This window comes from Cloeon dipterum, chromosome 3 (genome assembly GCF_949628265.1).
Source record: "Cloeon dipterum chromosome 3, ieCloDipt1.1, whole genome shotgun sequence".
NCBI lineage: Eukaryota > Metazoa > Arthropoda > Insecta > Ephemeroptera > Baetidae > Cloeon > Cloeon dipterum.
In genome coordinates, this window is record NC_088788.1 from 13638008 (window position 1) to 13653728 (window position 15721).

General features: G+C 40.9%; 1 protein-coding gene across 1 annotated transcript in view; it reads right to left on the reverse strand.

The window, feature by feature from the left end:
- Nucleotides 1-10859, reverse strand: part of LOC135939797 (uncharacterized) — a 30982-nt gene extending 20123 nt beyond the window's left edge. Inside the window, exon 1 of the mRNA XM_065484367.1 lies at nt 10521-10859. Coding sequence (XP_065340439.1) covers nt 10521-10572 — 52 coding nt within the window. The 5' untranslated portion in view covers nt 10573-10859. The remainder of the gene's footprint in view (nt 1-10520) is intronic.
- Between the last annotated feature and the right edge of the window lie 4862 nt (nt 10860-15721).

The window sequence follows — 15721 nt, forward strand, 5'->3', positions numbered from 1 at the left end:
GTCAAACTGCGACGGGCGACGCAAATGGGGCAGTTCGCAGCGGTGTCATCGCTTAATTAATTCCCCATTTCCTTGCAAGCGATCGAACAAAGCGGCCCAAATGTTTATCTTCTGCATTTGAGGGCAAATATTAGTCCTAAATCAACACGCGCAGGAACAAAAGAACGCCAGCTGAATAATTAATCGCCGAGATTCACGAGTTTAAGTCACTAATGCGAATTGTCAACACTTGACAAAGCTCGTCCTCTGCTCTTTGTTCGCAGTTTAAATAATGGCACCAAATGAGCCCCGAGCACGTATAGCTCACAATCAGTGCGACAACCAATTAATTCCGACTTTTGTTTAAACCAGTCGCAGTTTATTTCACTAGTAAACACTCATTTTTATTTATTATAGGCTATTAATTCAAACTTTGGGCCACGCAGGAGGACGAAATAATGCTGTTTCATTTTGACAGATAATAAAAAATTAGTGATTTCCAGCCTATTACAAAAGCATGGCGTATTTTCATAAATCTTGCTGGCACTGTTTACACACCTGCCTCTGACACCTGCTGGGTTGCCTGCCTCCGCTTTATCGTAATATCAGTGACAAATTTCATAGCCAGGGGCCAATGGGCTATAAAATGTGGCACTGCCGCGGTTTCTCCCTAATCTGACTTACAAAATGGAACCCGCTTTGCCACCAAATTTGCCTGTGCTTGAGATTGCCTCTCTCATAAAGGTGAATGTAAATGGTTTAGAAGAAGCGAAAGTTTTTATATCCGTTGAAATAATTTTCTAGCCTGTCATCAAAAGCTGAAAAAATTTTACCGTCTATTCTGTATATTTTATGCATCAAAATTAGTAGGACGTTTCATGAGATAAAAACATTTTAAATCAAAAAAGCAATTATAGTTAAAAGCAAAACTCTAAAAAATATAATGAATATATTAGAGAGCTCTGAATGCAACCTGCACGACGTAGATGTTAAGAGATTTGCCTATCTTTTTTTTAACTTGTACAACATGAAGTTGTATGCATGCGCGCTCGGTGTATTGTATTCAACCAGTAACAAAGGAAGAGAAACCCAATCAATTCATCACTCTACGTGATTGAACATCTTGCCGGAGCATGTAAGCCCCTGATTTATCTCGGCAACACAGAACGAACCTTGTCCGAAGCGGAAATCGCTCAACTGCACGCTACAGGGGCCAGCGGATGGCGAATCCGATTAAACACCAATTTTCCGGACAGCCTGGTGGGGGCTGAAATAATGTAGTGATACGCTTGCGAAATCCAGCCAGCCTTTGTTGCGCCGCCAGACTGGGCGATGAATGGCAGGATAAATGCATGAATGAGTGGAGCACACGCGCTTTTGAAATTGAATCTGCGGTTGCTGCGGCGAGTAAAAGTAAAAGCGCGCGGCTCTTGTGCTTGTGCAGCAACAGCAACGGCAGCAGTGCCACTCGAGATACCGTCAGTGTGAGAGCACAGACCGAGTGAATGGGCGCTAAAGTTTTGTCTGCTGCGTTATTTTGCAAGCAAACACAAAGACAGCTGTCAATAAACACTCAACGCGCTCTTTCTCTCCGTCTCGTCAAGCGAATTTGAGTTGTTACTCCGCCGTCACGGAGAAAAATAATACGAAATCATGCTAGCGAGGCGTTCTTGCGTGTTTTATCGCGAATCCGGCTTCTTGTGTGTTCTACAGCGTAGCGGCGTCAATGCTTCTCGAAATTTATTCACGGTGTGCCGCGCTTCAACCGCATTTTGAGACGAAAGTTTCGCGTTATAAATCCGAATAAAAAGCTAATTAGCGCGTTTCAAGTGACTTGGAAAACCTTGCTACATTAAACACTTCAAAAATTATTTTAATTTTCCAGAGCAGATTTGCTGGAAAACACTTTTAGAAATGGAATGTTTCTTGGGTTGTGTCTCAAGAACGTCTATAACTGGGAAATAGCAAAACGCTCTTCTCAATGGAGGATGTTTTATGTGCCAAAATTGAAGGGAAAAATCTTACACGTTCTCATGCTGGACAACCACAAATCAATATCATGTAAGATTCTGAATCACCAGCCAGCCGTTGAAAACCCATAGACTGCACTCCTTTCTGGTCACAATAAAAAAGATAGTAAGTTTACGATATCTCGTGAAACCCCGCCAATCACCCTCCTCTCCCTTGTGATCCAAGTGTCCTTATAAAACGTCGAGAATTTAAAGCAATTTTCAAAGAGTGAGATTCTGTATCTTATTTCACGAAAAATTCCCTCTATGAAGTCTGTTGGTTGCAGACAGATCAATAAATAACTTTTATTTTTATTTATCAATTTAATCACATCCTTGATGTGTATATTTTTTGTCTATTTTCCCCATAAAAATAAAAATTGGTCAACGCTAAAAAGATTTCGATATTCTTGTCTAAAAACCAACATATCTCTGGACATTTATATAATCTGTGTTCTAAGGTGAAACAAATAGGTAGATTGTAACTCTTGTAGTGCTACAAAAACCTGCAGAAAGCAGTTTCAGGCGTTCATGGCCCTATTCGGGGACGTTTTTCTTCATCGTTCGCGGATATCTCTCCTCCGCATGCATCTTTTTCTATTAAGCCCGTATCTGTTTGGCCCGCAGCTTGGTATATACCGCACGCTCCATTCGGAAGCAGAGACTGGAAATCACGTATCTGGAAATGCGCATTCCCCAGGCCACCCTCCGCTTTTCACATGCAGGGAAAGAACAGTAGTTGCCATTCTGAAAGTCGGTAAATAAACTCATCCTGGCAGCAGATAGAGACTGCCTCCTCTTTTGAAAGCGCGCTGACGACTGAGATATTACGCGATCAGCCGTCCCGATATACGCGGCGTGAGTTGCGATAGCGCGCAGAAACACGCACTTTGCAATGATTCCAGCTCTTTTTTCCCCCGGCCTGTTTTGTGTGTGTGCTGTGCAGCCTCATGGGGACGCGGCTGCGAATCTTGATGACATGTGCGTGCAACACACACCCACCCCCATGCTAATGCATATATTCCGAACGCAGCCTCACTGTTTGGACCGATGCCACTGCGGGGATAAATCAATTTTGCCCGGCCTCATTTGGGAAATGGGCCGGCGAGCAGGCGGCGGCGGGCAAGTATAAATTGCGCCCAGCTGTCACCAGCTCGCGAAAAATTGAGCTCAGCCGCCGACTTTACGAGGTAAAAGTGGCAAAGTCGTCGCACAGGATGAATGCGTGCGCCGCTCTTGATTAAGTGCACTTTGTCAGGGGGCAAATTGCACCCGCGTCACTTGTTATAAGGTCCTCTGTCGTGAAGAACACGCGTGTTTTTTTATGCCAGGCCCCCTCCCTGCGATGTTGAGATAACTAATTTGAAATACTTCTCAGCAGCCCTTTCTGTTATTATTACTTTAAAAAAAGCATGAAGGAATGAAGAAAAAGTATCAAATTTAATTACGTCGTTTGCATTGTGCAGATGACATTAATCAGCGGAGAAATTTGATCGTATCATTTGCAAAACGTTTCAACTTTTGTGATAAAATAAAAATTGACGATACAACAAAGGGCGCTCCCGTTGTCTGTATTGATTTCCGATGGTAACAGCATACTATTTTGATATTTAGAAACGCAATTCCGTTGATTGCAATTTGAAAAGACTCAACGATGAATATCGGACGCGCTTGGAATTATATAAATGTCAGCTCTAACTTGTTAATGTCATTTGCATTTGCAGCCATCTCGTAATACGAATGGAGAAATTGCAGAGCTTAATTTCGCCACACACCAAACTCGTTTTTGCCTTGAATTCGTTTTTCGGCTTGTCATGCACAAGGGCAAGAAGTGAAGGTAGAGAACGGCTGCAGCAAATTTATGAAGCGTTTGTTTTATTTTTGTCATTTTTCTCTTTCGCAAAATCAATTCACGAGGTTTTCAGATTCCAAAATAGAGGCATAGACTTATTTCTTTTCATTGGCAACATTTTCATGATAATTTATAACTTCCAAATTTTCGTCCCTTCAGCTTATTTAAAGCTCCGCCAGCGCTCTTTTCAGCGTCTGGTCGATGGATGCTTTTCCCTATCCAGCTCCCAAAAAAATGTCTTAGCATCCAAGCTAGACTCGAAATTGTTAACTATCATCCCTTTGATTGTTGCAATCCTTGGCGGTGGATTCCACGTCTTTCTAATTTTATGGAGAATCGAACACAGTGCAACCCACAAGCATATCAATGACACCATGAGAATCGAGTACAAAGGTCAATTCCTTGAAATGTCGTTCAATGCCTACCTTTGGTCAAGGGTAGGCCTAGGACTTGCATCATCGTTCCTTGTCTTAAAAAAGTTTACTCACAACACGGCTGTAATACTTTTGATTACATCTCAGAGCGATCATATCCGTTACTTGAGGATTAGCTTGAACTCGGTCTTTAAGAGTCAACAATTCTTTAAATCTTTCAAACCAACCAATAAAATCGGCACTTTTGACGACTGGATCAATCATCAGCAAAGCGTTTCTAGGTAATTTGAACTTTATGATAAGGGCAGCATACTGACCGATTAATTCAAAGGTTAATTGGCAAATTCAATTATTTCATCATGCCGTACCTGCTGATCACAGTTCTTGGAAATTCCGCCACGCTCTGCCTACTGGCATTCACAGTAACAAAGGTAAATATCCCTCTCCATACTTGATTGATTTTTCCGTATCTCCCTTGAGTGCGCTTCAGCTCCACAAACGACTTAAAATTTCCATTGGTAGATGTCGATATGAGGGAGATCTTTTAAGTTTCCAGTTGAAATTAATTCCAGCTTCCTTTTATGTATTTTCTGATAACTTCTACACAAAGAAACTTCCTGTTCGGAGTAACTTAAACAAAAATCACCCTTTTGTTTAAGTTTGCATCCTGAATGGATTTTTTCCTTTTTTCAGAACGAGAACGTGTCAAGAGTATTCATCTACTGGTATTACATATTGATCTGCTTGACGGAACTGGGCGTCTTTTGTTACGTCGGGCATGCACTGAAAAAAGAAGTAACGATATGAAAAATGCAACTTTTCTCTGTTTACCATTTCGTCCTTCTGCAGGGTCAAGAGTTAGTCAGCACGGTGAACCGCGTGCCCATTCTTTCCGAGAGTTGCGGAGTGGGACACACGTTGACGCGGATTGCAGCCGATTGCACCAGTTCTTTGAAAGTGCAGTGTGGTCCGTTTTTCGAGCTGTCCTTCGAACTTTTAGTCTCGCTTTCGAGCATCATCCTCACCTACTTTGTGATCCTAGTTCAGCTGAAATAATGTGTGCAATTGAAGTTTGACGTCCTTTCCATTTGCTGACTTTTCTTATTCCTGCCAAAGCCAACCTACTTTCCGAAGAAAGAAATAAATATTTGTACGGGTCTGCTGGAGAGAGCAGGAACGCTGAAAATGCCGGCGTAATTGGCGGCCATTGAGTGGCATCTCGTGGGCGGACGGAGGTATTCGTATTGCCGGCACCTCGCCGTTGTTGCTCCGTTGCAGGCAAACAAATAATTATTCCGCACATTCCGCTCGTATTCGGCCTGCCGCTCTCGCGCATTAATCCAATTATTTTCGAGTGGCGACAAGCTGAAAGCTGAAATTGCCGCTGATTCAACACAAGAGCGGAAAGGGATGACTTGCATTGAATGAATTCATTTGTGTATCTTACTCGAACCTCATTGTCAGTGCCTCAGGGTGCACGGGCACGTGAGAGAACACTGAAGGAAACAATACGCACGTCTTTAGTCGAAGAAATTGGATTAGAGCCGCCCGAAACTCGCATCCTTTCATTTCTTTCTACGGCTGTGTCTTTACTCGACAGGATATTTGCAGGCGTTTTTATAAAAGTAAATCAATTTGATCAAACTTCTGGAAATTACCGATTGCTCTCCGGAAGTGTCCATCAATACTCGTCACGACCAGAAATGGGGGATGATTAGGAAACAGGTCGTGAATCAGATTTTCGCTCGTGAAATTTATCTTGATTCCTTTTGCGCGGGCGAGAATGAAAAACGACTTTTGATATTTCCACTAGCGATGATCTGCAAATGCATACGATCGGGAGAAAGGTCGTCGCCGCAAGTGGCGCGGTCAAATCCATTTTAAGAGGCAATATGCTGACCGCACGAGAGATTATTAAGCACACTCTCGAAAGAATCTCTCCCAGTCACCGCAAATATAGCATTTCCGCTGAGCAAATACATCCGCTGATATTGCCAAACTTTTTTATTCATCCACCGCGAGTTATATCGCTGGAGAAAAACCAAAAACGCGCCGACGATCCATAAATTTGTAGATACGTCTCTTTTCATGGGTGCATGGGGTGAATTCATAAAAAGCAGCAAGCAGAGAGCACTAGCTGATAATAAAAAAGCTGGCGTATCACAGAGAATTTCATATTTGCTCTTGCAAACACGCGTAGCGGAACGGCATTAAAATTAGTTGCGATTCTATTTTATTCTCTTGAACATAAGCGCGGCGTAGTAAATTGCGCTCGCTTTCTGGCTTTCCAAGGGGAAGCGAGCGCACGATAAAAGGCTGAATTATACACCCTTGTAAATCGATTTGCAGATTGGGACGACTAAATTCGCGCGCTCTAAAGAATGAATGAAAACGAAAAGGGGCTTTCCGTGAGGATTAAACCCTAATTATTTCTAAAGATGAATAAAATCAGTAATTTGCAATGAGCGTTAAAAAGCCGAAACGGGTAATGAGAAAGAAACAAAAAAGTGTAATTCAAAATGATGGTTTTTAAAATAAAAAAGGCACAGCAAATCTTCATTTTTGCAGGTTTTATGGGAATCTGTCGGAAAACTTTGGGAACATTCTTTCTCATTTCCTAATGAAGCAATTTTAAAATTAAGGTTGTGCTTTGGATTTCTCTCTCGCTAAGCTAACTGAGCTATAATAAGTTTCTCTTAAGGTATTTAGGACCGCGGGGAAAATTTATATGTGGTTTATATACCTTCATATTTCGAGAAATTCAATTTTGAAACATGAAAAACAAGAATTGTTTAAATTTTTCAAATATATTAGTGATCGCTAAATCTTGGTATTTCTAATCATCAGAACTGCAAAAAAACGCACACCGCTGGACTCGTCTCGACCTCCCCTTTGGTGTACTGGATGGTTATAGGTGTGTTAACCCTCCACCCGAAATAACCTTATTTAAAAACTAAAGCTACGTTAAAATCTGGTAATGCTAGAATTTCTGACTATAACATGATATTTAAAAGAAAGCGCTTTTATTTCTTTGAAACAGTCAATTTAAATCCTTTTGAACATCTCACCGTTCGCCAGTTCTGAAGCGACTCACCTGCTGTCAGAGTTTAAGAAGTAGAGAATTGTTTCTCGCAGCTCGTGTACAGGTTCATTATGCCGAGGAAATTATGACCGACAGCGTTCCTCTTTTTGTTTTAATTCAAACTGGGGCGCCACAAAGACAAAGTTTGAGGCATATTAATCAGGTTTGTCAATTAATCGCGAATTTGCCATTCTCGCGCTCGCGTGCCACCTCTTTGCGTTTTATTGCGTAATATTAATGTCATTTCTTGATGAGAGTTCGCGGAAAAGTAATAAAGTTTTATTACGCGCGCGCCGCATGAGAACACTTTTGCGAGAGCACCCTCATTCGCAGCACACACAGTACGCGTCTTGTCATATCGGACGGGTTGCCATCAAGGAAATTAGTATTTGCTCGCCTAGGCATGGTGCTTTGGATATCGGTTGGATGAAAAACGATAATAATGAAATCCTCGGCTGTGTAAACAAGAGAAACGAGGTTAAACTCACTGGCGCCTGTTAGCTTGCCAAGAAGGAAATTGAAAATTTCGCTCTAAAAACTGCACACCTGTGAAAATGAAACCAGTCTGTAGTTTGCAATTATGAATACATTAAAACTTATGAGCTTGGTATAAAGTTGGAGCGTTCAGACATGCAGAATTACGCAAGCATCAAATCGAGTTTTGTTTGAAAACTATAATGGTGCTCGTTCTATGCAAATGTAGAATTAAATAATTTGCTCCTGCTCTACGTTTGTTACTTGTTATTTTATACGGGTTTATTCCACAAACATAAACATCAATGCATGATTAATGCAATAGGAACATACAATTTGTTTGAATGTACGAGAGTTAGATTAACTAGATAAACAAGCTCTATTGCGAAAGTTTTAATCTGCATTAAGCTTAGAAAATTGTAGAAACAGAAGAAAAATTATATGTCATGAACAGAACTTAAGTTTAGTTTGGTATAAGATTTAGCATTTTATTTTACTTTTCACTGTTGAATATTCCTGTTTGAACTTCCAAGGTGTTCATTTAAAATATTTTCGAAAGATTATATGTAATGATTCAGGGAATTAAATCAACCAACTAAACAAAATATTTTACGGTTGCTTGGTGATGAAATCAATCCGATCTTTAATTTTTTCACTAGCCTTTTTCTCGTCTGTTTCGATATAAACGATGTAAAATTTGTGCTTCGATTTTTCTAGTGAATAAGAGGTATTAGCCGGCCGCGCTGAATTTAGGGTCACGTGGGAAGCCACCAAAACTTGGGCTAGGCTGCAGTAAAATTTTCGAAAAAAATTAATAAACAAATGTCGAATAAAGACATTAGCCTCCGGTCTTTCGGGCCGTTGAAGCGAACTTCGCTTCTTAAACTTCGTCAGTAACGCGCCAGACGCCGGCAACAGCTGAGGTAAAGCTTAACACCAATAAGCCGCTGCTTCAAAATTTCGCGATTGAACTGTTTTTAGAAATATAAAATCAATTTGTTAAATATTTGTAATTATTTCCAAGAAGAGTTAAAATGAAAGAATTTAAATTAATTTTTTGTCAGCTGGTTGGTTCCTTTAAATTTAATGTTGTTGCAGAGATCCATTCCTTTTTGCGAGAAGATAAGGGTTTTGTTTCATCTAATTTTCAACAACCATCACTTTGGTTGCTGTCATAACTCTTGTGTTCTTCTCTAAATCACACTTTACTCAAACAAAGCAAAGCACCGCATGCAAATTGGATTCGCATTGGCAGAGCGTCAAACCTAATTAAAATCCATCGGCTCTGTAGTAATTACTGTAATTAGTGCGCGGCTGCAATTCCGCAAAGCTCTTCACAGCACATCCGTCGAATAATTCCAGCCTCTTTTGCATTAGCTGTTCCGCGCCTAATCCGGCCCAATTACCAAACTTGGTCGTGCCGTTTGCGGTGTGAGAGAGCCTCCACAAAAAGATAATTTCGAGATTAATGCATGGATGTTGCTGCAGTAGAGCTCCTGCTTTCGCTCTCTCGCCGCTCTGTGCACGCATTTCGGATCGTGAATTGTTAATGAGCACGTCGGCGGGTGGCGGAAGTCTTTCATGTCTCTTTCTCTCTCTCTCTCCCACACACAAACACACACCGCCGCCCGAGTTCATTTCGCACCCCTACAACGAAATCTGTCTCTCCAAATGACACACTCGTGGGTGCACGAACGCGCGCGATACTTTTTATTATACCGTTTCTTTTACAGCGCACGTAGTCTCTTCTCATTTTGCTCAGCGATCATAATGCCGCCGAGCCCTCAAGTAGGAAAAGGCAAATTTTATGTGTCTCAGACCGCAACAACCCGAGGAGGAGGTTTGCAGACGGAGTGTTTTGCGTCCTTCATGTCCTTCATGAAGGGCACTCACGATTGTGCAACAAGGATAAAACTTTTCTCCAAGAATGAGGCCTTGCATCGCAAATGGAACAGAAAATTGGCATCGGTTGGAAGGGGTTTCATTTGTTCCAGAGAAAATGTGCAAATTGGTTTGCATTTGTTCCTGAATACATTATTTTAAATAAAACTGATGAAGATTGCGCTGCAGATATTGAAACTTCTTGCAATATATCCGCTGCGTTGGCCACGTGAGTAGCATTTCCTGATTTTATTTAGTCAATATCTACCAATAACGCCCTGGAAGATGGGAAACGTCCGTAACTTTTATTCCTAAAAGCAGATTAAATATTGAAACAAAAAGATAATATAACTTTGAAGAACGCAGGATCAAATTTAACGAATCATATTAATTTGAATATTCTTTACTGCTGGGGAAAATAGGAATTTTAAATGATTTTTTGCTTGCTTCTATCATTACAAATCTTGATGAATTTTATGAGCATATATGTTGGCTCGAAAAAAAAATAAAATCAATATAAGAATTTGAATTGAAACAGATGTAAACCAATGCTCTTTTGAACCGAGGCAGGAATCAAGCCCTCAAACGACAAGAGCGACGAATAAAAAAACTCACACCGTCTGTTATGACCGGCAAGCTCTCAAAAGTGCAAAATATGGTCCGATTCCATTAGAGCAAAGAGCTGTAATCGCTCGCTCGCATTGCCATTTGCTCGGGGCGAAATAACCGGAAATCGCCCATTCGCGAGAATGACGCAACCGTTTCCACGATCGCGCGCGCAAAACACTTTGCCGCATTCCGCTGTTCCACCCCCGCCAGAGCCCCCCACGTGCAAAAAAACTAGATGAGAATAAAGCAATCGAACTGACCGACTACGAGGCAGAAGAAGAGCAGTCTCTTGTCCAGCGTCGGCCGCTCCATTGTTACCAAGCCAGGGTGCACCGACACCGGGACACTATGTGTGCTGCTGCTCGGCGGGCGAGCCGTCCGCTAGGCGCGCAGCATCTGAATGGGGGGTGATAACGAAAGAAAGGGATGCTGGAGCTCTGCACTCGGGCGGGCTCCAGCGTCGCGGGGCGTCACGTGATCGCCCTCGCGCGCGCCGTGTATTATTTGGATGCTCCGGAGCTAGAGGGTGCACTGGGGCTGCCCCACTGCCGCCTCCACCGCGCGCCGAACCACCCTCTTCTTCGCACGCGCGCGGGGGTGGCTCTCTGCCGGATTAGCTGCGCCGCGCGGCAATGCCAGCGAGACCCTTCTCGCCTGTCCTGCATGTGTGAACGTGTCGCTGCTGCATCCCTCTCGTCGGAGCTGCGCTGCTGCTTTTGCGAAAGGTCAAGGTCGACCGGCGAGCACGCACCCACACCGGCTTCCCGCAACTCTCCAGCTCGCTCTAGGAACGCGTGTGCAGCACTGAGAGCGATGTCGAGAAAAGCAAACATTTCCTGGCGTTTAAAAGGGTCCGTGCCAGAGGTCGATAGGCTTGGAACAAAAGGTCTCTCTAGAATGCAACAATCGCCTTTCCCTTCAAACAGACTGAGAATATGCTAGAAAAAAGAAGAAACATTTTTATTTGAGCTATGTGGAAAACGTCCACGTTCTAGGTGGAAGTAGAACGTGTTTCATAATTTTAAATGAAACATTTTTGTTCATATACACAGTTTTGAAACAAAGAAAATTATATTTTTAATCTACAATAAGGCATATAGAAATTGTTTGTCACCACTTTTAAAGTTGAATACACACGGGAAAAGGAGTAGTTTTTCCTTATTCTTTGGACCTTTTGGCTTCCAAATTTTTGTCATACAAGTAACGTGTTAAAATCCTGCTGTTTGATGTATTATTGAATCTCATTGGATTTGTAAGGCCTGTGGGAGTTTTCGTTTCGGCAATTTCAGCAATTTACGGTCTTTAGAAAAAGGCAAAGCACTAAAATATGATTTAATTAAAAATTTGTTTGTATAAGACATTTGAACATTCTGAAAACATCCAGAAAATTTCTATGAGCCAATGTTCTGGGCTTTGTAAAAATTATAGCACCCGTTAATAGCACTCAATTTTTATCACGGTATCCCGTTTGAGATGGGCGGCCCCGTGATATCGAACAACTCACGAAAACTCCGCAACCCAATAACGATATGTCTAAATTTATTTAGAATTATTATTTTTAATTTCTGCTCAGCACATCCCGTGGGCTATGAGCTCACCGAGTCTTAATAACACCAGCTAGCGGATAACATAGGTCCCGAGTAGCCGCAGAGGAGCTTGGGTCCAATGTGGCCATCTTTTCGCCTCCCATCACCGAGATCTTTGATTAAAATGCCAGACAGACATTTGTCCATGAAGCCGCTGGGAAGGAGCAAGTGACGAGTCGGCGCTGGTGGGGCTCCCAGGCACGTTGAGCTATTTAAACATTTCGATTCACTTAGCCAACCACCTTTTGCCATCTCTGACATTGGGCAGACAGTATTAGATCCCTGAACTGCTCAAATATCTCCCATATCTCCTGAGAATGCCTTAACAATGCGAGCAGAAAAACTGGATCTCATCTTTTTAAATATAGATTGAAAATAAAAAATCTTATTTAACGGATTTAACGCAAACTGGCCTCAAAATTCGATTTTTACAATTTCCGACATTTCCTAAGTAATATTGGTTGAGAGGATTTTACACCATCATATTTATAGCTAAAACAAAACCATCCGAATGGAAAATAATATAATTTTGTCAGTTATGATAACTGCGCATTCAGGAGTAAAAGTAATTTTCTGCCAATAAGCGTAAAACTTTCTTGAAGGGTAGGAACGAGACAGCTAATGAGTGAAGCTAATATAATATTTCCACTACTTTTCATCGCAAACAGTTAACAAGATAATTGAATTATTGATCCACTAAACTACCACTTCTCACTAAAAGAATTATGAACGTTTCTCCACCAGTATACTAGAAGTTACCCTGCTCTTCTATGCTTGCCACGCACTTCCCGTGAGGACGCGTGAGGCAAGTTTTCTCGGGACGAAATTTGCCTCATTTGCCTGGAAGAGCACCTCAAGGGGGGTAGCTCAACTTTGATTAGACACGAGGCTGGCAGCCGTTGCCCCGAGGCCGAACCAGAAGACCCGGCGTCATTTTATGCTGACAGAGTCATGAATGAATGTGTGCGTGTTGTGTGTTTGAGTGCGCCTCGGGTTCTCTGTCTCTGTGGTGTAAAAGCAGGAGGTGTGTGTGTTGCTTGTATTTGCGCAGACTTGCAGCTTTTACGACTTGGCATAGATGCTGGGCTATATTTTGTCTGCGGGGTTGTTTTATGTGTGCGCGGCGACTCGTTGCTTTTGCATCAGCAAGCCGAGCGGAAAAGGAGGTGGAATGATGAGCGTTTCAAAACTGTGTTGTAATGAATGGCTTGTTTTTACGTTTCTTATGAATTATTGTAGCTAAAAAATTGGTCACGGATGTCTTTTGTTTCGCAACATCCTTGTGACAGCTGAAAATCAAGATTTATCAGACGGATAAGAGCATGTATTGCAGCGTCTGTGTTTTTATGAAGACGGTAATTTGGTGCAAAATATTGCGAGATGGCGAAATCTTCGTCGGTTGGATGTCGAATTCTGAATTTATTATTCTGTTTCTCATGATAGCAATTTTGCTTAATCATTTTTATCAAATTTGTTCGCTGTGCTCTTCAACGGATGAGAGATCACCAAGTGTTGCTACACACAGAGAAAAAAAAATCAATCTGACCCCGAAAATATGATCAATTTTAGCAAGAATAGACGAGAGCACGATTTTCCGGGTCTAACTGACGCGAACGCAATTTTCGGTATCTATTAGACGCGCGCTCTCCGCTGCGCTGTTCAATTTGATCTGGCTGCCGAAATCCTGATCAATTTGATGCAGAACTAGAGAACTACCGCGCGGCCGCCTCTAACTGAGGCAGAGCGGCTCGCTCGGTATCAAATAGACCAGCGAGGCCGATTTCTGCATGCAATTAGTAAAAAAGTAACAATTAGACTTATACCGGTCCGGTTTCCGAGGACTATAAGCTCCTAGATCAGGTCCCCATCGCCGAAAAACTTGAAAAGTCGATCCCACAACATTATAACAGCACTTTTGAACACTTTTTGGCACTGCACTTGATCGGGATACACTTCAAAAATCGACTAAAACTGCGAGCGTGAGAACTCGCCGCGAAAAACATTGGTTAGACCAGCTGAAACTGAATCAATAAATGTAAACATTGACATTGATAGGCTGGTTTTAATTTTCTCAACCAATCACAAGTAGTCATGTTTTTGACCTCACATTCTTGACTGGCGCGAAATCAATATGAAATAATTTAGGAACCACCAGTTTAATTCACTACAGCTTAAACAAAGGCTAAGAAAGACCGAGAACAAGAATAAAGTGGAAATAAATATATAATAAAATAAAATATAAATCAATTAATGTAATAAGTTGAAAAGTAGTTAAAATTAAGATAATAAATTAATGAAATATTTTTAGAGTCAAACGACAGCATCAAAAAATACTAATGATGAAATACGCTTATACAGTCTTAATAATTCATTTTTTTTTTCTTAGAAAAAAAACACGCACAAACACTTTGCATACACTTTTGATTAATAACAAGCTTTCTATAAAAAATGGGCTAAAAGAATGATTGATACTATTTGGTTTAACTTCGGAACAAATTTCTTTTGAACATGGTTTGCACATTATTGAGTGAAAATTTTTAAATGCAATGTTTTCTGCACTGTCCGCATTGACCAACAGAAAGCAGCAAACTCAATCGGCTCCGCTCTTTCATGACAATGGACTTTCATTTATCTTGAAAATTTTATCAAGATTAATTTTAACCCACCACTTCTAATTTTAATCTAGACAAATATAAAGAAATTATGAAGTGTCTAAAAAAAATAAAAATAAGTAAATAATAGCGATCAGTCTAGTTTAAGCACACAATCCCTGAAACAAAATTATTCAGCAGCTTCCTGCCACTGGAAGCAGCTGCTGCGTGCGCTGATTCCGGAACTAACAAACTCAAAATCCAAGTTGACTCAACCACAGAAGAGATCCTACTATTACATTTAACTATGAAAATATTGTCCTGCACTTTAGGAATTGAAAAAAATTAAAAAAATCTGATGACATTAAATTGCATCTTAAAAATAGCACAGAGCTTGAATAATTAAATTCATTATAAGTGAGCCATAATCAGTCAAAGCAGCAAATTTCTGTCCAGGGGTCGATGGATTTTGATGAAATTTTTTTATTCCGTTAATTTTGCCCTAATTGACATACAAAAACAGTTGAGAAAACTCGGCCTTTCCAATTTTTGCTGGTTTTGCGGGCGTTCAAGTGTCAAAATCTGGGAATTTTGAGTACTTCATAACTTTGCTCAGGGTAGTCCTAGAACAAAAATTAAAAAACCCGTAAACTCGTCTCAACAAGGCAAACAACTTTTACATTGACCTCAAAGTGGTAGGTCAAAGGTCAAGGTCATAAAAATTATTTTTTTTTATTTTAAACTCAAATTTGAAAATGATATATTGAAATTTTTTATTTTTTTCGTAGCCATTTTGTAGAGCACAAAAAATTGAGTTAAAAACGTTAAAATTTGGAATGGCGTTTTTCCTCATTTTTTTAATAAAAAATGAAAACTTCGAAAACCCTTGTTTTTCGAGGTTGGTAAAAAATGATGATTGACCAAATCTCGACTTCTAGTCATCCGAATATCAAAAACCGCATACCGTTAGACTCCTCTCGACGTCCCTAAGTGCATTAAAGGGGTATGAGACCCACCAACCCCCAACCCCCTTTTAACCCCCTAAATAACGTGAAATTTAGAATTTTTCGTCCGTTTCAACACCTTATCATGACGTTGACGAGTAATTGTCTTCTTCAAACCAATTCATTAACTTAGTTCACTCAAAGACGAGTCAAATGGAACTTATTTTTTGTAAATAGGACCACCACAACCTGAGATTCGGGTGCACAAAGATTTTTTTCCAAACGCGATGCAATAAAATTCTGGATGATCGACCAAATCTCGACTTCTAATCATCTGATT